Source organism: Enoplosus armatus, chromosome 18 (genome assembly GCF_043641665.1).
Source record: "Enoplosus armatus isolate fEnoArm2 chromosome 18, fEnoArm2.hap1, whole genome shotgun sequence".
Lineage (NCBI taxonomy): Eukaryota > Metazoa > Chordata > Actinopteri > Centrarchiformes > Enoplosidae > Enoplosus > Enoplosus armatus.
In genome coordinates, this window is record NC_092197.1 from 2,354,807 (window position 1) to 2,381,817 (window position 27,011).

The following is a 27,011-nucleotide window of genomic DNA, read 5'->3' on the forward strand; positions in this document are numbered from 1 at the left end:
TAAATATTATTTTACTGGGAGGCAGAAAATCAGTGTTTGCTGTTCACAGTGGACGTGATTGACAATCAGTTACAAGAGGTAGTATTATATGAACTACCTTACCAAAAATAAGTGGATATACACATAAAGTCACATCTTTTACAGATGTTTTAAGCTTTACAAGCATTTGCAGTGCATATTTGACTAGGTCACCTTGCAACTCAAGTTTTTTCCCCCCATCGTTAATGGCTCATCAATTACTTTAACCCTGCAACCACACACCCAAAGGTTTATATGTTCTACCTATTCAAGTACACAGCACTACGCTTTTAGATGGCTTATTCTGTTGTTCACAATCACAGCAAAACCTCTTCTCTATGTTTTATTATAGTTATAAACTGGGATAATAGAAACATTATGCCAGGCCTTTAACGTGCATTATGCATTCATGTAACAAGTTAGATTGCAGCAGGGAAATACAGCAGCACCTGTCTTTATAACCTTCTACCATCAATGGTGGAAATGTCATTGTCAGCTGAATCCGCCTCATCTTTGTCTTCGTTTCTTCTCAGCAGTTTATTCAGGAGCTTGTTGAAGGTGCCGCTGAAGGCAGGGCTCGAGAAATAATACACCACCGGATTGAGGACGCTGTTGAAGTAGGTGAAACACACGGACGTGTAGAATGCCAGGTTGGCCACCTCAAAGTATTTGCATTCATCGTACCATACCTTGAGGATCCACACGGCAATGCGCGATACAGTGCTGGGAAAGAAGCAGGTAATGAAGATCAAAGCCACAGCCAAGACAAACTGAACGGCCCGCTTGATTTTCCCCCTTTTGTCCACAGTCCTGCTTCTCAGCTGCCATGTAATTCTCATTGTGCAGAAAGCGACGATTGCAGTGGGCAGGAAAAACTGGACCACATAGAAGGTATTGTGCCAGGTGGAGAGGGGACTGAAGCCCATGCAGATGTTGAAGCTCTCACACTGTGTACGGTTGCTATTGTAGAAGAAGTGCTCATCAGCGAGAAGATATCCAGTAGCAAGAAAAATCAGACCCCAGAGCCCGAGGGAGACCCAGAGAGCGTAGCCCAGGCCCATTCGGTTGATCCGGTTCAACGGGTGGACAATCTTGAAGTAGCGGTCAACAGCCACGGCCGTGAGGAAGAAGATCCCTGCCGCCCGGTTGGCTGCCAGCAGAAAGAGCAGGATACGACACATGGCATCACCGTACAGCCAGTTTTTCCCACGCCTGTAGTAGTCTGCCCTGAAAGGCAGGCAGAACAGCACAATGGAGTCTGCAACAGCCAGGTGGGTCAGGTACACAGAGTTGGGCTTCCATGTGTCCATGTGAAAGATGAACATCCACAGGGCGACAAAGTTCCCCATCAGTCCAAACATGAACTCCAAGATGAGTATCGGAGGCAAAACCTGGTCCAGGATGGGAGACTCGAAGGCGCAGCACACGTCTGAGTGAGTGAGATTCATCCTTTGAACGCCGACCTGCTGCTCCATACAGTGTCAACACAGATATGGTGTACCAGGTGACTTCTTTAGTAGGGAATCATGTTTGCGCTCATGCAAACGATTCTCAGACAAACATGCTAATTCCTAAGTGGAGCTAACATCTGTGCACGGTGCGTTATCTTTGGGGAAGTTATATTGACCCAGAGGAGCATGGAAACAACGGTAAATGTTATCTGTCTTGGGAGTGTGGCCTCATTATAAAACTATTATGCAGGGGAATAGGTCCACTCATGGGGATTGAGCGGGGTGCCTGAAAAACAAGTAACCTGCGGCCATTTAAGCGACTCTGATAAAGCAGGTGACTACAACAAGTCGTAACCCTGAAAAAGAAATCCTTTTTAATGTTTTTGAAAAACAGACACATACCCATTAGAAAACAGAAAAACAAACTTGGAAAGAAGCCGAGCGTGTACAGGCGAAGGAGACTGAAATTTATTAGCCTACAGTTTGCTTGAGTGAAGAACATTTGGGAGGGATTTCACGTCATACCACACCTTTGGCAAAACGAGAGAAAGCAGCTATTAACTAAAAAAATGCCAAGTGAGTGGCCAAGTCCGCAGCTTTGTTATGAACAGTAAATAAAATAGGTATAAAATGACTTAATGTGTACATTTGGCCAGGTTGTCGCTGTTACAGGTCACATCCATTTCAGTAAAAGTGCATATTTGGTCTTCACTTCTTCACTTCACCCAGATCATCAATGCTGTCATCATCCACCTACAACAGAGAGACACAGAGACCCAACTCAATGTTTGTGCATCGAGTTTTGATTTCTGAATGGGAACAAATTAACTGACTAACTAACATTTAGAAAGGATAAGTATGGTGATATTCTATATTTGTCTTGTCAATAAATCCAGTGAAAAGATGGAAACCAACAATGAACTACTCCGACTGACAAATATTTGTTTGCGTATTCAAATCCTGATGTAACTTCTTCCTCTGAGCCACAGAGCTCCATTGTCGTCTAAAAACTATTAAAAACACATCAGTGAGACTCACTGTTGTTTCTTTCATCGCCATGAACACACACGCTGTAGTTTACTTTGACTCAGCCCCACACACACCGTCCTGCTGCCCCAAATACTCACAAGAGCACCAAATCTGGATTAATCCACCACTAAAAATAGTCCCCAACAAATACTCTATTGACCAGCTGTTTTGGGACATTTTTGAGCATTTTGTTTGATCAAACTATATATTTGTGAGCCATTTTTATAGATTTACATCTTCAGTAGGAACCAATGGGCTTAGAGTCAGACCTTTTTGGTTTTGGTCTTTTTATGGAATTTGTTGACAAGAAAACATACAGAAAACCCGACTTATCATTTAACTATTGGTTGAGTTGCTTATTAGGTCAGATATTATCACAAGCCTGCTCAGTTCCAAGTATAAAAGTAGTGTAAAACTTCACAGTAAACAAGCCAAATCCCTCCTCTCCTCACACCAACTATCTTGCATGTTTTAACATCACTGTGTAGATACAGAGACGTTAGAAATCAGAGCAAAATTACTCATCAAAAGCCAGCTCAGCCTCATACAGCGAAAAGGGCAAAAGAGAAACGATTAAATAAACAAAACAGAGAAATCGCAAGGCAAGATGAACAATTTCAAAAGACACAAATACATTTTCGACAAATTCAAAACAGCTCACCTCAGGCCACTTCTCTTGAATGACGTCGATTATGTCGTCTGTAAAATCTCCCTGAATGATTATTTCATCCTCTGCTGTAACTGAGGCACCACAAGAGAATTTCTGGGCAAAGAATCGCTGAGCCTCTTTGAGCTCAATGTCTGCAAGAGTCAACATAGAAGTTATGTTGAGAATAAACAACATACAAGAGAAAGAGAATTAAGCAACGTTGAGAATAATAAATCACAAAAACTCTTACCAAAAGTTGCCAGGCCACACACTCGTGTGACATATTTCTTCTTGGCTCTTGGGATTTTTGCTATTGAAACTTTCTGAGGCACAGTCTTCTTTTTCTGTTTGATCTGGCCTCTTCCACCTTAAAAAAGGGAAAAACAAAACAAACCAGATTTAAGTCTTTCAAACCTCTTACAGCGTTAATCCACATGTGTGATATAAATACAGACAGCAGGAAACATTTAAAGTTATAATCTAAAAAAAATAAGATTTCCATTACATTAAAGCCTGTTTTGGATACTTTTTATTGGTTGGTAATAGCTATTTAATATAATTATTTTCAGTAAATACCTCTCTATATAGTAGTTTTCATTGTTAGTGGCGGAGTCCGCCATTCCTGTGCAGGATTCAAATTGCCTTCACACGCATGAGGGTTTCACAGGAAACGATGCAGCATGTAATTCAGCGACACCGTTTTGAATTTGATGTCATTGATATCAGCCTCACTGTCTACTGTTCCCTCATACAGCCGCAACAGAGCTGTATTAAGTTACTGCTAATGCTAACCCAACACTTCCTACTGCTTCACGTTAAAAGCATTCAACTGACAAAACAAAAGATAGCTTTTATTGTGAAACAGTCACAGGAAACCCAATATCATTTGTCACAAAGATGTCTCAAAAATGTGTCCACAAAAAAAAGACCTTTGTCATTTTTTATAGCAGGTCAGTTGTAAATATGTCAGAGCGTAATGAGAGAAGGAGGAGCAGCACCTTCTCAACAAAGTGACCAACCCGTTACTGTGCTCTGTGCCGTGTGCAATTATTTTTGACTGACCTCTTTACTTCTGACAGAGCAGCTGCTCAGGGAGTGTTTGCTGTAATATTAAAACCACACCTGCTGCTACAGCCAGTAACCACGGGTGTCACCAAATCTACCAGGACTGAAATCTTAAGGATTACAACTTCAACAAAACAGGTTAACCATGGAAATCATTTGGATGTGACACCTAGAAATAACATTTGAATGTATAACTACCACCATAATACCCTAAAATAAGCCTAATAACATGGATTCTAATATGTGACACCATAATACCTCTCTTCTGTTTCTTTTTCTCCTCCTCCTCGCCTGCAGGTGGAGCATCTCCAATGCCGGGTTCCTGCTTGGGTGCATTCGCTGCCGGGCCAATAGGGCAGAAGGAAAATAGAAAAACATTAAAACCAATCCAGCACCAAAACCTCTTACCTTTTGGATGACTACTATATGTGCATACCTGGATCTTTTTAGTAACAGGCTGGCCTAGCTCCTGATCAGTGTGTCCATAATAAGTCTAACATCATTACAGACCTTTAGACCTGAAGAGATTTGACTTCCTTATGAAGCCATTTCTCACTCTGGAGAGAGTTATATATATATAACAGTAGGATACAGTATAACAGTAGGATACTGTTATACTGTAAGAACAGTATGATACTGTCAGAAAATGTGGAATAAAGACTATTTTTCCAACATAACAGCTACTTAAAGATGGAAACAGGACAAATCTGTATTTTAAGGGTTAAACACGTCATATGAGTATTTGTGGTTTCAGAAGATATTTACACTAAAAACAATTGTGATAGAGATAAAGAAATTTGTGTAGCGTAGCCTTTAAGACCAGAAAGACACAAACACACAACTTGTACCACAACATTACCACACTATGTATTCTTAAGTAACAACTGAAGACACTTATTGTTGGCTAAAACCTTAAATGACACTCACCACCAACAGTCATCCTGGCAAATACATCTGGAAAGTTCTTCTCAAGCCAATGCCTACATTTGGCGGGCTCAGGCATGTACTCACAGTACTGCAGACACAACCGTGTAGATTCAGTTACACCTTAAAGAGCAGCTTTAATATCTCAAACAGCACATTTGTGAGTGCTTTAGTGAACTGGGTCACACAACAGAGTATCCTGTGTGTTTGATCATTAGACTTACCTCAGTAGGCAGAGAGCACACTGCAGAGAAAAAGAAATCACATGGTCACACTTTGTAAAGGCACCAGAATAAATCTTGTAAATATGCCAAACTGAGTAAAATTATATATACTGTACCTCCACAGTAAAGAACTTTAAGCGGGTATTTTGAATCAGGGTCAAACGTCCCTTGCTCTGATCTGCTTTCCAAAGAACCAGATTCCATCTCAGTAGTAGCCATCTCAAATTATCTAGAAAAAAAAAAAGACAGAAAAGTGGACAAAAATTGAATGCACTGGGCACCTCCAGGTAAATGAATGTAAATGGTGCCTTAGCGTTAAAGTCAGGATAAAAGCCTCCAGTTTCCACTCCACGTCAAAACCTGAAGACCAGTGATAAAACGTCTTCAGATCTGTTGTTATCAGACTCTAGTGTGGGCATGGGTGAACAAGGATCCTGCCAATATTTCATCATGCTAGCTTGGCCGGCCAACACTCTGCTCAGATCCTTTACTGTCAGCACAGATCAGATACACGAGCAGCAGCTAGCTAACACCATGACACAGACTTATGTGAACTGAAATAGTTCACGGGTTAGCCCACGGGGGCTAATTTAATGCACAACTGCGGCAGACCAATTATGAGTTGTCTTGATAGCATCTGAGAAGTAAGCAGAACTAGCTTTAGCTGGCTAACACATGCGGCTGTTTTACAGTGGGTGCGCTATTAAAATAGACCGTTTAGCTACAATACTTGTTATAACGTCTATGGCTTAAAATATCACGCTAACCGCGGACACTATCACCTCGGGGACAAACTGTACCTTGATGAAAAAATATCAAATATCCCCGAATTTAGTTTCAGTGGTTTCATTCATCAGGTAACGTTGACTCACCCAGCTGTCACCGTTAGCACCTCAGTTTATAGGGCTTTAGCTTAGCAGGCTAAATGAGCCAACGCACCGCTAACTGAACAGGCTCTGCTGCTGATTAACTCAATAAAGATAGAAGAAATATCGAGTTACATACCCGCCGAAATATACTCTTAAATCTGATGTCTGTTCAGTAAAGCCGCTCGCATTATTAACGTTAGTTTGACTTTTAGAAAACCATTCTTATTGAATAAGGTTTAGTTGGCGTACTTTGAGCACGCCTAACAGCGCGTCTTGTTTTAGTTGTTGAAGTAAGTGGCCGATAAGCAGCGTTAATATGCAACAGCGCCCTCTGGTGGTCGGAGGATGAAAACACAACAACTGTTTGATACAATCTCCAAAATCAAACACCCAAACTGCTCACTGTGTACATTTATATGCATGAACCCACCTACATTTCACCTGACCTACTTTCTTTGACACAAATACCTTACACAAAAGTGACTACAAAAGCACACTTAAGCTTTTTCCATTTTAGAATTAGGCCTAAATCATGGTATAAGTCATTTAAATGACAGCTCGAGTGATTCCCCCTCTGGACTGAAGTGATATTTCCTATTTTCAGTTTTACTTTCTAAGATTTATGACAATAAATAAAAAAATCTAAGGGTTAGGGTTAGGGTTAATCCGACTTTTATGTTGAAAATCTCCCCCCTGCTGATTTGACGGTTTCTTGTATCTTTCCTGGGACGAGTATTTCAAGGTTAGGCCGAAATGTGCGGAAGTGAGAAATTAACTAGGCTAACTTTGAGTCATTCAAAACAACGTTCATGTGCCTAGACAAGAAGCTATAGTGACAGTCATCATACTCTTATTTATATTATTTAATTTTGGGAATTTAGTAAAATCATTTAGAAAACAACTGCGCGATATACGACGCCGTGACGTCATTGTCCAGTCCGTGTTTTCCCAAGTCGCTCATTTACGTTCAAAAGTTAAACTCTCTGGAAGCTAACATTAGCTAGCAATTTAAGTTTTATGGGGACATTTTTTATATTCAGCTAACGATATTGAATGACTTTTAGAGCGTGTTGCTAAATTATAATAGCGCTCAAGTTGTTGAGTGTTAGTTAACTTTAGAGTTACTTGCAGATAATTTACGTTAGCCTTACTAACTTAAGCTAGCTGACTGGCATGCTCACCAAAAAATGCTCCCAACAAGCCCAAAACAACAACAATGAAGGTGACATAACACAGAGGGCTGCTGGAGAAGAAACACAGTGGATCTGGGTGTAATATTAGTGGGTAACTGTTATGATGTGATGGACGAAAGGAAAAGACTGTCCCCTTCAAATGGAAGAGCCTCAGCCTGTTTCCCCTGGTCAAATGGTAAACATTCACAACAACAATCCCATAAAAGTCCTTTGTTTGAAATGTACAAGGAAAAGTTTCAACATCCACTTTAACTTTGTTTCAGATACTTCAGCTGAGCTCTGGCACAGCACTCCTGTTAAAAAGGTTGGTGACATTTCTGTTAAATCCTTTTAAAATAAAATAAAAAAATCCCTTAAAGCAGTGCATTCATATTGGCTCATTATGATGCGTGTGTATAAATATATATATATACAGTATATATATGTGCCATTTTTCAGAAAAATGGTGATGCTTCACTGGATGCTATCCAACCGTCTGTCCTGACCAGCTTCAGGATGGACAGCACAGCAAAACAGTGGGCCAAAAGTTCACCTCCCGTCCCAGCAGACACCCTCCGTCCCCCCAGCTCACAGGACACAGAGGTGAGATCAAATTTGGATTACTGACTGGACCCTTCCAGCCCTGGGACTCCAGGTGCATTGTTTATAATTTCGCTTGTGCATTGTTTCCCACACAATGACCTGGTTCCTTCTTCTTATATATGAGTATTTGATGTTACTCTCTCTCATATGTCACAGTAAACTGAACACGTTTGGGTTTTAGACTGTTGGTTGAACAAAATAAGCAATGACATTTTAAAGACAAGCACTACATCAGCTGAAATGTTAGGGACAGAAATGGCAACCTAACGATTATTTTTAGTATTTAATAAAGCATAGATTACTTTTTTTTTTTACAATTAATCATTTGATCTATAAAATGTCAGAAAATAGTGAAAAATGCTCAGGAGGACATCTTCAGATTGCTTTATCTCCATAACCTAAAGCCAAAAAAAAGAAAGTTTATTGTCTCTTAAATCAAAGAAAAACATTTATGTGTTTTGCAAAAGTTTCCGGTGAATGACCTGAGTGGCTCCACCGTCCAGAGGCAGAGGAGGGAGCTCCAGCTGCTGATGGCTGAGCTGAAGGACCGGGACAGGGAGCTGAACACCATGGCTGCCTCACATCATAAGCAGCTTCATGCCTGGGAACAAGACCGCCAGAGGGTGCTCACCTTAGAGCAGAGGTGTGCCCGTTTGGATGGTGAGGACACAAGAGACCACAAGGATATCTTCCTTGATTTGATACAGATCCGGTTCTCCTTCTTTTACAATTCTGGCTTCCATGTTTTGAAAGCTGCAAATTATGCTGAATGATAAATCAATTTATTTTGCAAGTGATTTTTTATTTGTTGTTCGTGCAGACGAGTTGCAGAAGCGTAATGAGGTGATCAGAGTCCTGACTAAACGAGTGTGGGTGGTGGAGACGAGGGAGGAGGAGGTCCAGAAGGAGCTCAGCGTAGCCCGACAGCAGCTCTGTGAGCTTGAACAGAAACAGCAGCACATCAGCCAAAAATGTGAAGACTTTGGGGTACATTATAACATTAATACACATCTATATTCTCTATAAGAAATCTGCTCACATCTTGAGGAAATAAGCCAGAAGAATAGCAACAGGAGGATAAGAATACATTATTAAACATTATGTGTTATTGCCTGCTGTAAGTGTATTGCGCTCGTTCTTCTCATACATTTCATACTCAATAGAAAACAGTCTTGTAAAGCAGGACTTAGTGTCTCTGCCTTTAGGTTTACGTGCCTGTGATGTCTCTTAGGAGAAGAACCAGAGTCTCAACTCCACGGTCATGGCTCTGTCCACTCAAGTCGGCTCTCTGCAGGTCAGGGAGGAAGAACTGAGTTCCATGCTCAAACTCAAGGTTCAGTAGTAGACCAGTATTTCTTTTTTAACTTCCACAAATACTGATTAGGATTAGCATTAAGTTAAGTTGTATCTGTGTGTGATTTTCCCATCAGGACAAAGATGTGACTGAGGCCTCGGGTCATATCGTCGACCTCACAGGGCGCCTGCGAGATCTGGAGACATCCCTAACGGAGAGTCGCTCACGGGAAAGCAAACTCCTGAGAGACTTGGAGGAAAGCAAACGCCGTTACAGAGACGCCAGGCATGAGGTCACGCACCTTAAAGGTAAAACTTCAGGTCCATAGGACTTAAAACTCTTACTGAATCAGATTATTTTCACCCTGCTGATTTTTGTCCCTCAGTGTCAACATCGAAGTTTTTTATTATTATAGACAGTAGAGAGACGTTATCACCGTTATCCCCATGTGAATAATTATCGCGTCTGTAGGCTTTTTGCACATTGAGTAGCTGCTACTAGAGAATGCTTGATTTTTTTCTTTTAACTGACTACTTCATTAAGCGCCTAATCATTTCAGCTCTACGTGTCTTCTTCTGTGGTTGTAGAGGAGCTGCAGCAGCAGGTAACTCAGAGCAGCACTCAGAGGGAGGAGATCATCCGTCTCAAACAGGAGCTCCAGCTGCTTCGCAGAGATCTGGCCTTGTCGGGTACATTAAACTACAGCATATACACATAATATGTGGATATATTGTCATCATCAGTGTTATCTGTTATCTATTTTATTTATCCATTTTATGTTTTTATTTCTTAAGAATTTGAATCCACTGCATATTTGTTTTTATATTACTTGTTGTGGAATATTTATTGCTGTTATGTTGCCAGTCTTACTTTATCCTTTTGATCATGTGAGTTTTGTGATCCTTGATTATTCTCTACATCATTTATTGAATTCATTACAAGTCTTATTCTTCTTCTTATTCTTTATAAGTTATATGTGGTGCTGCTGGTTTTTAATCTCAGCCATTTGCTGGTTGAATAAAGTTGTATATGCACTGCAAAAATCAACACAAGACATTTTAGATGGCAAACATAACATAGAATGTATCCAGAGAAAAGCTATTCATCGTTTAACTTATATGAGGACTGTAGCTAAGAATGTAATTTCATTATCAATAAATAAATTTATTATTTTTCAGATTAAATTAATTCAAAAATAGTCTATGAAATGTCAGCACTCATCACACTTGAAACTGTACACAGAATAATGACAGTTCGGCACTGAGCTGCAGCACACAGTAGTTGATGGGTGCAGTATTAGATTACACAGCATGACCATGTTTGTCTGCAGAAGTATGGGTGTACAATGAGTGTAATCCTGTTTTTATTATTTATTGAGGAAGAATTGTTCCTGCTGAGATAAGTGCAGCTTGTGTTTTTCACCAGGGGAGGGAGACGGCTGGAAAGACGAGCTGCTGGAACTGTCTCGCTCCAAACAGGAACGCACCATGTCAGAGCTCCGCTGCCTGCGACAGGTACACTGTCTGATCTGTAATGTCTCGCACTCAGCTTCACAACATGGCTGGAAAATGAACAACCAGTTACAGTTATGAATTGACAAAGTATACTAAAATAAAGCACTTCTTCAGTTCTTAGATTGCAGGTTAGGGAATACATCTTTCCTCATTCCTCCTGCCCGCACCGTGTCGCCTTTCTGGTTAGGCAGCATACCTCAGAGTGCTGCCGCTGTGAGCCTCCGGGTCACCGTCATGTCCATTTAAACCACAGTGACAAGAAGTGTATAATCACATTTTTTAAAATCAAATCAGAATCAGCGTTTTTAAAGACAGAGTGAAATAAAAACTACTCTTTTCTCTTGTATACTTTCATTAATCCAATCAAAGGTGATCTGTGGTGACTGGAGAACTTCCATTAGCTTGTGGGTTGTAGTAACTAGCAGAGCTATCGTGGGTCAGAGGTGTGTGTTTGCATCTCTCTCTCTCTCTTGGCAAAAACTGTATTCACATTTCCAAAGAATGACGTTTAATGAATGAATTTCTCCCTCGTCTTCCTGGTGATCTGACGATGTGGGAGGTGGGGAGGTGCAGGCGGAGGCCAGCAGTCCTCTACAGCTCCGTATCTCTCTGCGTTCACTAAACCGCACTCACTTTGAATCAGTCTGAAGGATTTGAATTAAAATTGCACATTACACAAATATTTCCAAAAGATAAAGACGCGCTAACTGTTGTTCCGCTGACTTTAAGTGTTGGATAGCTTGTCTCTACAAATCAATAGATAAACAATAATAAATCAGTACACATAATGCTGTGTGTGTGTGTGTGTGTGTGTGTGTGTGTGTGTGTCTTACAGGTGTGTGAGAATCAGCGGAATGACCTGCAGCTTTTGCAGTTGAACCTGGAAAGTGCCCGTGAAGCCCTGAGAGAGAAGACCAGTCAGGGATTACCTGGAAGGTGACCAGCGTGAAAGGGAAACACTGATGCATGATGTACTGGAGGACATGGTGTCTTCATTTGTCTTGTTCATATTTTGTGGCTGTGGAGAAGCTACTGTGGTCCTCATCAGTGTCAGATTCAGGTCAAACCCTGACTGTGAGCAGGCTGAGTACAGGTTCCCCTCAACCTGTTACTCCAGTCTGAAAGTAGGATGGACACAGTAAAGATGGAGACATATTGCCATCAAACCGCTGTAATGTAGTACAAGCTCTTGGTGCATAATATATGTCAAGTGTAAGAGAGAGGAGTAGTATTTCTCTCCAAGAACAGGAAATATGAGTGATCTGTTTGTTTCTCAGTCAGGATGAGTTGAGATGTTGCTGTCTGGACAGCCGGTCACCTTCATCCCTCAGAGCGAAGAACTCAAGACCTTCACATGATGCTGCCAATCTGAAAGGGGCCGTCAACGGGGACCTGGGAGTCTTCTCAGCGCACCTGATGGATGTAAGACATGAAACGGTGCCTCGTGTTAAGAACAGTGCTGTAAATGAATACGTCAGAGACAAGTGCTTGTTTTCTGCTTGTGTCCAAATACTCTGATTCCCTTTGTTGCAGGGAGTTGGAAAAGTAGATTGATACCACTCTCATGTCTGTACATTAACTATGAAGCTACTGCCGGTTAGCTTAGCTTAGCATAAAGACTGGAAACGGGGGCACACAGCTAGCCTGGCTCACTAGTTAACACTTTATGTCTTGTTTGTTCGAACAAAGATACAAAAATGACCCAAGTTGCAGTTTTACAGAGGTTGTGTGTGAAATGTTTCCTGGCCGGTGTTCAGGCACCCAGCGGATTCTTTATGCTAAGCTAACTGCCTCCTGGCTGTAGCTTCATATTTCCCGTACAGATAGAGTGGTATCAATCTTCTCATCTAGCTCTTGGGAAAAAGCTTATTTCCCAAAATGTCGAACTATTGCTTTCAGTAATAAATTAAGCCAGAGCATGCTAAAATGGCCACAGAGTGGTAACGATCTCACTCCCGGCAAGAAAGCGAATAAGCGTGTTTCCCAAAATGTGGAACTTTAACAACTTAACAGCTGATCGCTTCTCTTACCAGGGTGATGACGGTCTGTCCAGCTGTTCTCTGCAGCAGCTGTACGATGAGTCCAGGCAGGTCATCATGGCCAACTCGGAGCACAGCGGCCCCACTATGAGCTGTGGGACCACTGACCCCCTTTACTCTCATAAGTGCCAGACATCCCACCACCACCATCACCACCACCACCCAGCTACCCCGACATACAAGGTAGAGGAGTTCCATGATGTGATGCTGGGCCTCTCAACCTCTTTTCTCCTCTCTCTCTCTGTTTGTATTCATGGGGTGTGGCATCATCAAGGGTGTGAAATGTTCGGTTGTTCCACATTTTGCTTTGGGTGTGTTCATGACATGACAGCTTTGTTTTTTCCCCCAACAGGCCAACAGCGAAACTCCACCCAAAGCCTGCCCTCGACGCGGGAGCAGCCAGCCGTGTGGAAACGTCAGCACTCACCAAAGTGACTCCGTGTGCTAAACAGTTTAACACCGGAGTGTTTAAAATCAGTGTTACTCCAGAGCCTGAACCTGCACGCACGCAGATGAAGGTTGAACTCTGCTGTCTCTCAGGAAAATGATGAAGTGATAAAAAATACAGACCGTCATGAGCTAGTGAATTTTTTTTTTTATTCCTTTTTAATCTTGTTTTTAATTTGGTGCAAGTGTATGTGAATGTTTTCTACAAATGTATAACGTTTAACACACATACTGTGTGTTTTTTAACCCCTTTTTAAAGGCTGTATTGTGTGGGTGAGATGTGAAACCAGTCCTACAGGGCTGTTGAGTGGTGTGTCTTTGTTTTGTCTTTCCAGTTTCACTGCCTACAGATTTGACTGGTGACTCAGACGAAATGTCTATCGCTGTTAATAGTTTTAACAATCTGTAACTTGTTCATCACTACTTTTGATATAAAAAAAAATACTGATATGCAAACTACATGTCGGTGGTGTTTCATTGCCTGACAATTGCACCTTTTTCATAAACGCGCCACTGATTTGGAGAGTTTTTTTCCAGCAGCCTACGCGTTTTTACGCAGTTGGTAAGAGGTTGGAGAGCTTTTACGCACAAGAGAAACTGCTTTGGGTGTTTGTGTGACAGTTTCGTTAAGGAGGACCGTCATGAATGAATCTGAAGAAGCGACTTAAAGGAGGAATCTGTGCTGGGGGACATGCGCGCGCCGCGTCTGACGCAACTGTTCCTGCGTTAAAGAGGCGCGAGAGGACAGGTGAGCAGCTGAGAGCCGGACCTCCGTGGATCCTACCGTCAGGCTGCGCGCAGGTTCTACAGTTACAACATATTCAACATGAGCAAAACGAAGAACAAAAGTGACAATAAGACGGAGAAAGCTCTGGCTGCGGAGAAAGAGCAGTTTGGTAAACAACAGGTAAATAATGAAGATTTTATTTAACCGTTTCATGTCTGAGTGAAGTCGTTTATCACAAGTCCATGTATGGTTTTACAGGTCGTTGAATTAAGTGTCACCTGCTCACAGGCAACATTTGATTACCATCTATTACCATTATTATTTATATTTTAGAAGGCGCACTACCAGACCATCAAATGTGAAGCTAAAACCAATAAAAAATAGCTTTTATACTTCTTTTTAATTTGGCTTGAAGAAAGGCTTTGCCCTCTTGTCTGGTGTAAACCCAACTTTGTCTCCGTGTTTTTGTCCAGAGGTCTTTTCTGTTGACTTGTCGGTCCTGTTGTCTCTTTCAGCTCCACAACATCAGCAAAACTCTCACCTCCGCTGAGACACCACCCAAAGAGAAATATGTGCGCAGTATCCTTTTTATTTTATTATTATACTATTATACTTGTTATTATACTAGTGGTTAACCATTTTGGTTGAGTGTGTTAGCATGCTAACATTTGCTAATGAGATAAACACAAAGCACAGCTGAGGCTGATGGGTCATCAGTTCATAAACCAAAGTATTGGACAAATTAAGATGTTGGCCTGATGATGGCGCTAGATGAGGCGTGAAATTAAAAAGTTAATCCTGAGCACTGATGGAAGAAGTACTCAGATCTAAGTAAGTAAAAGTAGAAAATACCTTGGTCTAAATATACTCCATTACAATAAAAGTCCTGCATTCACAGTGTTATTTAAGCAAAAGTATTATCAGCAAAATGTACTGAAAGTATCAAAAGTAAAAGTACTCATTGTGCAGGATGGCTCCTTTCACAGTTATATTATTATAGAATATTATATTATTCATGTCAAGAGCATTTTTATGTTGTAGTTTGTCAATGTGGAGATCATTTTAGATACTTTGTATACTACTGGGTATTAGTACTATAGTACTATGCATCATACATGTTTACTAAAGCTGTGAGATCAATGTTGTACAGTAAAAAGTACAACATCCCTCTGAGATGTAGTGGAGGTACTCGAGTAAGTACGTCAAAAGACCTGGAAGAGGACAGACAACACAAACGCACCATTCACACCGGGAGGAGACAGGAAACAAAGAGACAGGGAGACGGATGAGAGGACAGGCTGAATCTCCTGGAGGACGAAAACAGATCTGTGAACCCTAAACGTGAACCTCGTGGTGGAGCTACAGAAAAGGTCAGGGGGTCACCAAAGTCAGTAGGACACAGACCTCTGGGAGCCATTCATGTTTGTCAAGTCTAAAGCTGAATTGAGATGATTGCGTGAGTATTTTGGCGTTTCCTTGACGGCTGTGAAGATATCATCATGGGGACATATAAGGAGGGTGGAGCGACCACCTTCTGGTCCTACAGCCTGAACCTGCCTCTGTCCAGCAACTCCATGGTCAGCTGGAAGTTCTGCTATCTGCTGCACAAAGTGCTGCGGGACGGACACAGAAATGTAAGTTCAAACCTTCTGTTGTACAGTCTGTGATTCAAACCTCAGTTTTCCCCTCAGTCTTCTTCTTCGTCTTCTTGTTCTTCTTCATGTTGGTGATGTGTAATCTCTGGTGTTGCTCTCTGACCTACAGGCTGTCAGAGATTCTCACAGATACTGTCGCAACATTAAAGATATGGGCATCCTCTGGGTGAGTATCAGTGATAGAGGAAGTATTCACGTCTTTTACTTAAGTAAAAATACCAATACAGCAATGTGAAAATACTCCGTTACAAGTAAAAGTCCTGCATTCAAACCTACTTAAACAAACATGCACAACTAAGTGATAAGTTAGCTAGTTTTAACTTCTTTATATACAGTTAGCTAGTTTTAACAGCTTTATATACAGTTAACTAGTTTTAACTTCTTTATATACAGTTAGCTAGTTTTAATTTCTTTATATACAGTTAGCTAGTTTTAACTGCTTTATATACAGTTAGCTAGTTTTAACTTCTTTACATACAGTTAGCTAGTTTTAACTGCTTTATATACAGTTAGCTAGTTTTAACTTCTTTACATACAGTTAGCTAGTTTTAACTGCTTTATATACAGTTAGCTAGTTTTAACTGCTTTATATACAGTTAGCTAGTTTTAACTGCTTTATATACAGTTGGCTAGTTTTAATTTCTTTATATACAGTTAGCTAGTTTTAATTTCTTTATATACAGTTAGCTAGTTTTAACTTCTTTATATACAGTTAGCTAGTTTTAATTGCTTTATATACAGTTAGCTAGTTTTAACTGCTTTATATACAGTTGGCTAGTTTTAATTTCTTTATATACAGTTAGCTAGTTTTAATTTCTTTATATACAGTTAGCTAGTTTTAACTACTTTATATACAGTTAGCTAGTTTTAACTGCTATATATACAGTTAGCTAGTTTTAACTACATTAAATACACTTAGCTAGTTTGTTGAAGAAACAAGAAAAGAAGTTCTGCTACACACATTTATAATATATTTTTTAACTTTCTCTTTGTTTTTTGTGAAATATTAGATACTTTTTCCTCTTCAAGGCTGAAACAGTTATTTCAATGAAAACTTTAGAAGTTTAGAGGGCAAATGTCTCTTTAGTGGAACTAAAAACAACTCGTAAACCTCTGAAACATGACAAGGAGATTCAACTAAACAATAACACTAAAAGTTCACAAGACAAAAGCTTTGGGAAACACTAATTTTGTACACTGTCTATTTTGTGTTGTGCAAATGAATGGATGCCAACTCATATCTTTTAATTCTTTTCCCAGGGAAACTTGCATGACCGATACGGCCACATTGTTGCCTTGTCTGCCAAATTCCTCTGCCTCAAAATGGAATTTCATACAAAGGTAATACACATATATTTGTTTTATGGTTTATGTAATGATATGTGACAAACTCAGAATTTTAAAACATTTCAATTACAAAAAAAACCTCCTCCACAGCACAAGGTGATCCCAGGTAACCTGGAGGCCAGTGATGAGACTTTGGACAGAGAAGCAGGAAATGACATGAACAAAGTGTAAGTTGTTGTTGGGCAGCTGCCACATGAATACAGTGTTACTCCATGTGCTTCATAAATGTGGTTTTAATGTTTTGTAGGTTAGATATGACACAGGAACTGTTGGATTACCTGGATGCTGGACTGAAGATGTCTGAAACAGGTGAGTCCACAGGGAGGTGACTCTCTCAAAATATTCAGGTTTTCTTTTTGTTATTTGATATCAAAACCTCCTTGAAAGCGGCCACAGATTGTAATGAATTGCCTCTTAAAGGAGAAGGCTTGTGATATTCTATATTTTTGTTATTGTCACCATGAAAAGACCAAAACCAAAAATGTGTTAGCCTGTCTCTCAATGCTCTCTGACCTCGGTATCCTGTCTTTAGCACTTAGCTCCAAGCTCATTGGTTCCTACTGAAGATGTAATTCTCCTAAATCAGCTGCTCACTGTAGTTTTTAAAATAGCGCTTTAGAATACCACCAGACTTATCCTTTAATTTGTGTGTTTCTTGTCTAAAGTTCTGCGTCAGCTGGATGCTAATGCGGCCAAATCTACAACTCCAGCTGGACAGTGCAGACTGACTCCTCTGATACCCCTCATACTGGACTGCAGCTTTCTCTACCACTTCTCTGTGCTGTTGTTGTTCAAACTTCACAGCCGTGAGTGACACGGAAATATGTTTCTTATTCAGTCAAACTTTACTGTGTTAGATTAAACCTTAAATCCATCACATCCTCTGGTTTACAGGCTTTGCTCCAGATGTTCTTCTTGGACATCGAGAGCGGTTCCGTGATCTATTTAACAGGTAGGTTATCAGTAGTATTGTGCAAAAACACACTTTTACATCTCTTATGGGTTCTATCAGTGACAGCTGTGTTTTCCTCTGCAGCCTCACACAGTTCTTCGACAGAGCCAGAGAAATGGAGTTCTTTAAAAGTGTCATCCAGATCCCAGATCTGCCAGATGTAAGTAACCATTTGGGAGTTTCCATGAAGGTTTCCACACATATGTACATTTTGTACATGTATTTTGTTTATTACAACCCCACAGGCTCCTCCAAACTTCCTCCGCGCCGCTGCCTTGGGGGAGTATAAGAAGCCAGTGGTGGTGATGCCTAACGAGGAACGTCATGAGGAGGAGGAAGTGGAGCCGCAGCCAGAGTTTAGGGTAGCGCCACAGGTACGCTTACATCTGTTTGGGGGGTACAAGTGCCATAGCTGCATTTCTATGGAAGTTTCTCATATAAACCAAATGCTGCCCCTTATGATGATCACAACAGCTTAACGTTTTGTGTAACATTCCTTAAATCATCGAAGATTTTTGTTTCAAAATGCCGTTTTGAAATGGTCAGTTTCCTTGTCAGATTTCTAAGATTTTTTTTACGCCCCTGGTTTCCAAGTCAAAAGGCTCTTGGCTCATGGCTAATGCTTTTTTTTCACGACAGTACTATTTGCCAAACCAAATGGGAGCACCTGATGCTTCCCTTGAGCAGAGGGATGCAGAGAATGACAGTCTGAAGCGAGAGCTAGAGGTGCTGAAACCAGAGCTACACCTCCTCAAGACCGAGGTAAGTTAGCTGTCCTGCTGTCGGAGTGGTTGGTCCCCTTCGACATATACTGTACCACACATCACCGTGTAGCTGTGTGACGTCTTGAGTATGATTTCCTGTTGCTTACTCAATAAAGGTGAAACATAACCCCCTTGCTCCTCCTTTCATCAGGCTCAAAGGTGTGTGACTGAGTTAAAGGCTCAAGTGAATCATCTGGAGGCCGAGGTCGATGAGCAGCGCACCCAAAAGCAGATGGCTATGGTGGAAAAGGAACACCTGCGGATGGAAGTGGAAGCTTTACGGTGCGCTAATGTCGCCAGTGTCGGGGCTCAGATCGGATTCAAGGAGGCAGACAGTGAGTACACAGATTTGTGTCCAGGTGTGAAGCAGTCACACGAATGCAGCTGAATATTACTGAGCTGAGCCGTGTCCTCTTCATCCCATCGTCTGTACACAGCTAGAGCTCAGGCAGCAGAGCTTCGTTTCACTCAACTCAAAGAGAGACACGCAGAGCTGATTACCGGTCACGCTGACCTAATGAAGAAGGTAAGCTGCACCGTCACTGTTGTTTCCTTCATGCTCTTAAAGGAAGAGTTTGACATTTCAGGAAATACACTTCTTCCCTTTCTTGCCGAGAGTGAGATGAGAAGATTGATATCATTCTCTTCTCTATACAGTACATATGAATCTACAGCAGTTAGCTTAGCTTAGCACAAAGACTGGAAGTAGGTGGAAACAGCTAGCCTGGCTCTGTCAGGGAAGTCATTACACCTGGCCAAAATAGCCTGGCACATAGCCCCCTGTAAAACAGCACCTTGTCATTTTTACACTTTTTTTTGTACAGATTAGACAAACAAGATATAACAATTAATTTGAATTAATAATTCCAGTCTTTATGCTAAGCTACGATAACCGGCTATTGGCTGTAGCTTCATATTTATCGTACAGACACAAGAGTGGTATCAATCTTCTCATCCGCAGCGAGAAAGAAAATAAACGTATTTCTCTAAATGTCAAAGGGAGTTTTTTAGTTACTAATGTTATAAATGTTATTATTTGTTGTTGTCTGTGTGTTTGCGCAGAATGCAGAAACAGTGAAAGTGCTGTCTGATACAAAACAAGGCCAAGACAATTTGCTGAGAGCCAAACAGCAGCTGGAAAATGAGCTGGAGAATGTGCGAAGAAACACGGTGAGGCCTCGTCGACTTCTTAACCACTGCAGACTGTACGGCTAATAACACCCCCCGATGTTATCTGCTTCAGCCAGAAACATGTTGTGTTGTGGTGAATGTTGACTGAGTGTCTCCTCTCCCGATCAGATGGTTCAGCAGCAGCAGGCGGTTCAACACCTAAACAAAGAACTGCTGGAGCAAAGAGCAGAGCTGGCTCTCCTTCGCAGCACTCTGGACAATAAAGAGATGGTGAGACTGAATGTGAAATATCTACACAAACTGACCGATTATGTAGTTTGGTTTTGCGGTTTCCAACAAACCCTCCAGCGCCACCATCAGGCCAAAGTTGAAGTCACTTTTTGGCCTTGACAATATTGACAAATGCATGTAGTCAGCCAATTCTGAGGTTTGACATAAACACATTATTCACACTTCTACAAAGTTATATATTTGGTATTGAACTTCAACACTTTTTTTGTCATCGACTGAAGTGTTTGTAGCACCGAGAATTGAAGACTGTCCTGGACCAAAGTGGACATATGCCAGCTCAGATTCTGGTTTACTTATTCTTATTCAGATATTTACTGATTCAAACCATAATTTTATTTTGGCAAAGTTCCCTTATGGCTGCTTGTGTTGAATAAAAGAACATTTTCTGGGAAAACAATTTTAGTGGAGTAGAATTATAAAGTTGCATAAAATGGAAATAATCAATTGAAGTACCTCAAATTTGTCCTTAAGTACAGTACTTGAGTCACAAACAGAACAGGACCAACGTACTCAGAACTGAGATTTACAGCTTTATCCAATGAATCATCTTTAATTCACTCACATGTTTCTGTTTGGTTTCCTTCAGGAAGGATCTCAGGTGATCAGCAGCCTGGCAGCTGTGCAGGCGGAGCGAGACGTGCTGCTGCGCTCTGCCAGAGACAGAGACATGGAGCTTTCCTCTCTGAGACTACAGGCCCAGCAGCAGCAGGGCTCCTCGGACCTGGAGAGAGACCGGATCAACCGAGAGCTGGAGGCTCTGAGGGCTCAGCTGCAGCAGCAGGTAAAGACTCATGACAGAGAGCAGGACAAACCACCAGACACTATATAGACAAATACATTATCCCCTTCATCCATCTTGCAAAGTACAAATAATTTCTCGATCATAGTCGGAAAGTCAGTCTCATTAATCTCTGATGATTTTAAGCCACTTATCTAACGTGGGCAGATCGGCCTGTAACCATTTATGAGCGATTGTTTTTTTTGCTGCTGCAGTAAATATTTTCAGGAGGTATCTGTCATTTTCTGGCAGATTACCTCAGTAAAGTGAATCTGCTCTGAATACCTTTTTATGTCTTACGTAAAGCACTCTGAATTCAACTGACCATAAACTTTCCTTTCCACAGCTTGCCATCAATGCTGAGCAGAAGTTAGAGATCGACAGGCTGAGACGAGAGCTGGACTCGACACGAGCAGAACTGGCACATGCTAACAGCGCCCTGCAAAGCAAAGAGATGGTGGGAATACTTCTAGTAGCTCCTCTGACATCGTCTACAAGTCCTCTGGAGAAAAGACACACATTAACACTTGTTTTGATCCTCAGAGTGGTTCCCAGCTGAGCAGCACACTAGCAGGCCTGCAGGCGGAGAGGGAGGTGATGCTGCGCTCGGTGAGGGAGCAGGACGCCGAGCTGAACTCCCTCAGACAGCAAGCTCAGCTCCACCAGAGCTCCCTGGAGCAGGAGAGGCAGAGGAGCAGCATGGAGCTGGGAAACCTGCACGCTCAGTTACAGCAACAGGTGCTGCGTTTACACCTGCACTGCGACGCTGCTGTGAATTTCAAAGTGGTCGGTTACTGATGAGTTTGTGTTCGTTAAATCAGGCCTGTCGTGAAGGGGAGCTGGCCCAGAAGCTGCAGGAGGAGCAGTTCTGTCTGCTGCAATGTGCTGTGGTGGAGGCTGAGGGCATCATACTGGACGCTGTGGCCAAACTGGACGACCCTGTGCATGTCTCCTGCATCAGCTCACCTGGTAAAACCTCTTCCATTTCTTCTCCCCCCCTAAAAAATCACATTCATTACATTGAATTTACTTTAATACCAGAGCTTTCAATGAATCCATTAGTCAATAAGATTGTTCCCAGAGTCCTGGTTGACGTCTTTAAATTGGATTACTGCTAGTATTACTGCTTATAAATGCTAAATAGGGGAGGTTAAAGTAAAGTGCTACACTAAACTCCCCAGCACTTAGTTCTGCTTAGTCCCTAAATTGTAGTTTAGCTTTTTCACACCAGCTCTCTTTCTGTTTATCAGATTATTTGATTAATCGAGCTGAAATCACTCTGGGCTCCATCGACAAAATGCAGCAGAGCCACTCTGTCTACCTGGGAAACAGGCATGGTGAGTGTGTGTGTGTGTGTGTGTGTGTGTGTTAAGGTTTGAAGATGGAGTCCCTTAGACGATGAGTGTATCTCCTGTATCTAACGCTCCTGTACTCTTTTTAGATGCCAGCGGTTTGCTGAGAGCAGTCACACAGTTCTCCCACCTCGCTGCTGACACGATCGTCAACGGGGCAGCGACATCTCACTCTGCTCCCACCGACCAGGCTGACCGTGAGAGCCACGCCTTCACGCTTTACTGTTTGCGTACAATGTGTTCAGTATATATAACAGTTAAACACTCCCAGCTTGTCTCGTGCAGGTTTAGCTGACAGCTGTCGGGATTGTGCGAATCACTGCCTTCAGTTCTTGAAAGATCTGAAGCTTCAGGCCAGTTTACCGAGAGCAGATCCCTCTGCGGTGCGCTACACCGTTCAACGCATCCTCGCTTTGGGACAGGTGAGACAGATTTTACCTTTCATCAGAGCAACAAGAATACGAGTCTGCAGCCACGCTAGCAGCTCTGTGAGGCTGTACTTAGGCACTGCGGTGCTTTGAGCTAAATGCTAACATCACCCTGCTAACCTGCTGATTTTACACTCTGATGTGTACTATAACTGTCTGGTTCATGTTCAGGATTTGCGTCCAAAAGGGCAGGATGTACTAAAAGAAGAGCTGGGCAACATGGTGGATAAAGAGATGCTTGCTACATCAACTGCCATTGAAGAGGCTGTGCTGCGAATGGACGTAAGGACACACACACACACACACACCTCGGAGACAGATAAACCTGACAGATAACCACACCTCCACCTGGTGATGATAAACACTCCTGCTTCAATTTGTGTTTCTCAGGAGATACTGAGTCAGGCAAAGAGAGAGACGAGTGGCATTAAGCTGGAGGTCAACCAGAGGTAAGATGAACACTGTGTCGTCCTCAAATTGTTCATTTTTTAATCTTCTCTCCTTCACTTTCTTACCTGCAATATGTGCGATTCTGTGTCATCACAGTATCCTGGGATCCTGTTCAGACCTGATGAAGGTAAGAAGTCTGTCTACCTTCAGATACGTTTCTGAAAACTCGTGATTCATTTTCACTCAGTGTTTCTTCTTCTCGGCTCTTTTGTCTCCAGGCTGTTCATATGCTGGTGACGGCTTCGACGGACCTACAAAAAGACATTGTGGAAGGAGGCAGGGTGAGCTGGCGTGACACGGTGACACAGATTAGAAGAGAGCTGCAGATCTTCTCCTGGGCCGTGTTAATCAAACTTCTAAGAATTACACTCGAGAGCCATTTTAGGAGGACAAAAGCTTAATTTTATTCCCCCTCACGCAGTTTGATTTATTTACTTAAGACCACTAAATGGAAGATGGGAATATGTTACAACCCTGCCTCAAGGGAAGCAATATAGAGACAACTCTAATATAGAGACAACAACAACTATAATTTGTAAAACAAAAGTTTATTGCAATTAAAGCAAACAAAGAGACAGAAAGTGGTGGCTGCTGACGCTCAGAGAGACAGAGTGTGGGTGGGGCTTGAGAGGGTTTTTTTAGGCCAGCTTACAGGTACCAGAAATCAGACTTTTGCAGACTGTCACTCCTTCCAAGTTTATTTAATTGTTAATCCATCCATCAATTTTCAAAAATGTGATATAAATGTCAATAAATGTATGTACTTCATGAATAATTGTAGGCCTTATTGTCCCTTTTGGTTTTCCGTCATTCTTTGACTGGTGTGACTGTGAAAAAGGTCTTAAATTGAATACTATGTGTTTTTTTATTATAAAAGTGTTTGTAGTGACACGTTTTTATGTGCCCCACCCCCCCCCAGGGAGCAGCGTCTGTTACAGACTTTTATGCCAAAAACTCTCGCTGGACAGAAGGACTCATCTCTGCCTCCAAAGCTGTGGGCTGGGGCGCCACACAGCTGCTGTAAGTATCCAAGCGTCAGTACAAACATACATTATTAGTTATGTGAGAGTGAATATCAAACTTTATACTGAACTTGTACCTCTTTGCCGCTCAGAGACTCGGCTGACCGAGTTGTGGGTGACAATGGAACCTATGAGGAGCTCATCGCCTGTTCTCATGAGATCGCTGGGAGCACTGCCCAGCTGGTGGCTGCCTCAAAGGTACAAACTCAAGTCTAAACATCCGGCCGACTGAAGGCCGACTGATCACTTTAAAGACATCTAGTTATGTTATGTTTTTATGGACGCATATCCACGTCCACCACAAGCATGAGGGTGACATGATGTACATTCAGACAGTGGTGGGAAGTATATAAGTACATTTACTCAAGTATTGTACAATACAATGTTGAGGTGCTTCATTTTATGGGACTTTTTACTGTACTTTTTACTCCACTGCATTTATTTGAGTAACTACAAAGTACTTTGATACAAAAACAAACTGTTCACCGAGAGTAACATAGTTTCTGGACAGACATGTAGATGCTGAATTTTTTCTCCATTCACCTCCATTGTTTTGTGCTGGACACAGAAATCTCAGACACTGGTTTATCTTAAAATGTGGGCAAATAAAACCAAAATATTTATATTTATATATATATTTCGTAAACCAACCCTTTTGGAATATACACAATGTGCGTCATTAAATATTGTTAAATTCTGCTGTGATTCACTTTAATTTCAGGTGAAAGCCGACCGCAACAACAAGAAGCTGCACACGCTGAAGCAGGCCTCGCGGCATGTAAATGACATGGCCGCTGTGGTCGTCACCTCCACCAAACATGGACAGCGGCAGATCTCTGACCAAAGTGAGAGCAACATCTACAACTGTGTAACATGAAACCTGCAGAAACAAGCTGAGACCACAACAATGACATGTTATCACGTAATATGTATTTACAAATCCAGCAGATATGAATATGAAATAAACATTGTCATTCATTTAGAGTTGTGCTAACATGCTAACATGCTGATGTTTAGCAGGTATAACTTTTATTACGTTGAGTGTTAGCTTGCTAACGTCTGATAATTATCAACACAAAGAACAGCTGAGGCTGATGGGAATATTATCAGTTTTAGTTTTTCCAAACTTGGTGCCTACATTACCCACAGTGCAACTCATCTATACAGTTTCGGTTGTGTTATGCTAGTAGCTAATGTAGCCTCGAGCTTCTAGCTTCAATCAGAGATGAGCAGCGGGCTACAGAGGTCTGTAAGCTCACTTCTTTCTAACTCCACGGCAACTAATTTTACTCATTTTCAAACTTGTAGTCTTCAACCGACGCTGACTCAGGTGACATCACTTGAGGACGTTAACTTAACACAACTCCCTCTGGAGACACCGAAGACTTATATATATATATACTTTTTTTTCACATATGCAGTAGATCTCCAGGGGATGAAAGTCTGTAGGATTCATCCTCTGGGCACCATGAATATCTGTATCTGTGGTGGAGCGACCAACACTAACTCTGTGATGTCTCCACAGGTGTGATGGACTTCTCTGGCATGTCTCTGATCAAGCTGAAAACAGAGGAAATGGAAGCTCAGGTGAGGCTCATCATCATCATCATCCTCCTCCTCTTGTTTTGTGTGGGTTCTGTGGCTGACGGCGTCGTGCTCTCTGGATCTCTCAGGTGAAGGTGCTGCAGCTGGAGAGCCAGCTGGAGCAGGAGCGAGTCCGCCTGGGGGAGCTGAGGAAGAGGCACTACGAGCTCGGGGGCAACGACGCCGACGACCAGGACGGAGCAGATAGCTTCCCGCCGCCGCCCCCGCCGACTCTGCTGGACTCCACACCGGAACCTCAGTCCTTCTCACAGACACAGCCTTACATAAACACTCAGACCTTTGCACAGACAAACCCCTTTGTTCAATCACTGCCTCAGTCTTACACACCAACACACACCATCTCACAGGCCCAGTCCTACACACCCCCTCAAACCTACACCCCGTCTCAGACCTACACCCCGTCTCAAAGCTACACACCCCCTCAAACCTACACCCCGTCTCAGACCTACACCCCGTCTCAGACCTACACATCCTCCCAGCCTTACATCCCATCTCAGCCTTACACACCAAACCCAACACAAAATTACTTAAAGCCTCAGTCTTTCTCACTGCCACAACCCTCATCACAAACATCCAGCCTCTCACGGCCTCATTCACCGTCTCTGCCCCAGACGACCCCGCAGAACAACTCCGAGACCACCAAACCAGCTCTAAGAAAACCCAACATCTTCACCAAATCTGGGAATATACTGAAGAACGCGGTAAGTGTTGACACTCATCGGCTAGAGTTGGATAATGTTCATATATGATATGATAATAACAAGAACTTTTTCTTTTTTAATTACAGTTCAAACGAGGCGAAACTGGACCAGGGGAATCTTGAAGCCTGACTGAGATCTTACTGGAAGTATAAACGTCCTTTTAATATGTTTAAAAACACACTTAAAAGCAGCACAAAATTATTTTGTTTCATATCAGTTAAACATGCAAATTAAAGGTCGATGGAATATTTTCCCACTTATTTTTGTAATCATACTGAAGCGTTTATTATGTCACCGATTGCTGTTGTATACCGAATGGATTTATTAAATATGAAATCAGAATGTAGCAGTGTGTTTCAGTGATTCTTCTCTGATCACTTTAATCATGCGCTCAGTGAGTTATGAGACAGGGTGGAGGGCTGTGAGATACTTGTCATTTTATCGTATATTTTATTGAAGTCGTTGATGATTATCACCGCGTACACTTTGAGTAAAACGTGCTTCCTCCTC

At 41.9% G+C, this 27,011-nt stretch overlaps 4 protein-coding genes across 7 annotated transcripts; 2 read left to right on the forward strand and 2 right to left on the reverse strand.

Annotated features, from left to right (window-relative positions):
• Positions 1-473: 473 nt before the first annotated feature.
• Positions 474-1,466, reverse strand: LOC139301789 (hydroxycarboxylic acid receptor 3-like). The gene has a single exon (XM_070925259.1). The coding sequence runs from the start codon at positions 1,464-1,466 to the stop codon at positions 474-476; it is 993 nt and encodes a 330-aa protein (XP_070781360.1).
• Positions 1,467-1,915: 449 nt separating this feature from the next.
• Positions 1,916-6,508, reverse strand: denr (density-regulated protein). 3 transcript variants are annotated; one of them, XM_070924352.1, is made up of 8 exons: positions 6,366-6,508; positions 5,477-5,589; positions 5,361-5,380; positions 5,143-5,227; positions 4,471-4,551; positions 3,398-3,514; positions 3,160-3,299; positions 1,916-2,222 (listed from the first exon to the last, which is right to left on the reverse strand). In XM_070924352.1, exons 2-8 carry the CDS (start codon positions 5,577-5,579, stop codon positions 2,178-2,180), a joined length of 591 nt encoding a protein of 196 aa, XP_070780453.1. In that variant the 5' UTR covers positions 5,580-5,589; positions 6,366-6,508; the 3' UTR covers positions 1,916-2,177. The 3 variants fall into 3 exon arrangements, with proteins under 3 accessions (XP_070780453.1, XP_070780452.1, XP_070780451.1); XM_070924351.1 differs by having other exon boundaries at positions 5,140-5,227; XM_070924350.1 differs by having other exon boundaries at positions 4,471-4,559; positions 5,139-5,227.
• A 985-nt stretch (positions 6,509-7,493) lies between these two features.
• On the forward strand, positions 7,494-13,734 carry ccdc62 (coiled-coil domain containing 62). 2 transcript variants are annotated; one of them, XM_070924349.1, is made up of 13 exons: positions 7,494-7,597; positions 7,686-7,726; positions 7,911-8,004; positions 8,472-8,664; positions 8,825-8,991; positions 9,236-9,337; positions 9,435-9,606; positions 9,886-9,987; positions 10,724-10,812; positions 11,648-11,748; positions 12,090-12,234; positions 12,846-13,034; positions 13,204-13,734. In XM_070924349.1, exons 1-13 carry the CDS (start codon positions 7,562-7,564, stop codon positions 13,297-13,299), a joined length of 1,527 nt encoding a protein of 508 aa, XP_070780450.1. In that variant the 5' UTR covers positions 7,494-7,561; the 3' UTR covers positions 13,300-13,734. The 2 variants fall into 2 exon arrangements, with proteins under 2 accessions (XP_070780450.1, XP_070780449.1); XM_070924348.1 differs by having other exon boundaries at positions 7,500-7,597; positions 7,861-8,004.
• Positions 13,735-14,100: 366 nt separating this feature from the next.
• LOC139300967 (huntingtin-interacting protein 1-related protein-like) lies at positions 14,101-27,011 on the forward strand. Its single transcript, XM_070924186.1, has 33 exons — positions 14,101-14,205; positions 14,541-14,604; positions 15,517-15,659; positions 15,790-15,846; positions 16,941-17,021; positions 17,118-17,194; positions 17,275-17,336; positions 17,693-17,833; positions 17,922-17,979; positions 18,064-18,139; positions 18,225-18,353; positions 18,619-18,741; positions 18,895-19,078; positions 19,181-19,269; positions 19,806-19,913; positions 20,043-20,144; positions 20,752-20,946; positions 21,290-21,400; positions 21,487-21,681; positions 21,765-21,912; positions 22,194-22,280; positions 22,385-22,492; positions 22,581-22,717; positions 22,895-23,005; positions 23,114-23,172; positions 23,270-23,300; positions 23,392-23,454; positions 24,093-24,193; positions 24,288-24,393; positions 24,917-25,040; positions 25,721-25,782; positions 25,869-26,501; positions 26,588-27,011. The coding sequence occupies exons 1-33, from the start codon at positions 14,125-14,127 to the stop codon at positions 26,621-26,623; spliced, it is 3,882 nt and encodes a 1,293-aa protein (XP_070780287.1). The 5' UTR covers positions 14,101-14,124; the 3' UTR covers positions 26,624-27,011.

Excerpts from the sequence above, each read along its gene's own strand:
- LOC139300967 (XM_070924186.1), top strand. The coding sequence starts at position 14,125 with ATGAGCAAAACGAAGAACAAAAGTGACAATAAGACGGAGAAAGCTCTG. Across the intron at positions 18,140-18,224 it reads AGATCCCAGATCTGCCAGAT|GCTCCTCCAAACTTCCTCCG; the intron begins GTAAGTAACCAT and ends ACAACCCCACAG. Across the intron at positions 22,718-22,894 it reads GCATCCTCGCTTTGGGACAG|GATTTGCGTCCAAAAGGGCA; the intron begins GTGAGACAGATT and ends GTTCATGTTCAG.
- LOC139301789 (XM_070925259.1), bottom strand. The coding sequence starts at position 1,466 with ATGAATCTCACTCACTCAGACGTGTGCTGCGCCTTCGAGTCTCCCATC.
- denr (XM_070924350.1), bottom strand. The coding sequence starts at position 5,579 with ATGGCTACTACTGAGATGGAATCTGGTTCTTTGGAAAGCAGATCAGAG. Across the intron at positions 5,381-5,476 it reads TAAAGTTCTTTACTGTGGAG|TGTGCTCTCTGCCTACTGAG; the intron begins GTACAGTATATA and ends TTTTCTCTGCAG. Across the intron at positions 3,300-3,397 it reads GTGTGGCCTGGCAACTTTTG|ACATTGAGCTCAAAGAGGCT; the intron begins GTAAGAGTTTTT and ends TGACTCTTGCAG.
- ccdc62 (XM_070924348.1), top strand. The coding sequence starts at position 7,531 with ATGGACGAAAGGAAAAGACTGTCCCCTTCAAATGGAAGAGCCTCAGCC. Across the intron at positions 9,607-9,885 it reads TGAGGTCACGCACCTTAAAG|AGGAGCTGCAGCAGCAGGTA; the intron begins GTAAAACTTCAG and ends CTGTGGTTGTAG. Across the intron at positions 13,035-13,203 it reads CAGCTACCCCGACATACAAG|GCCAACAGCGAAACTCCACC; the intron begins GTAGAGGAGTTC and ends TTCCCCCAACAG.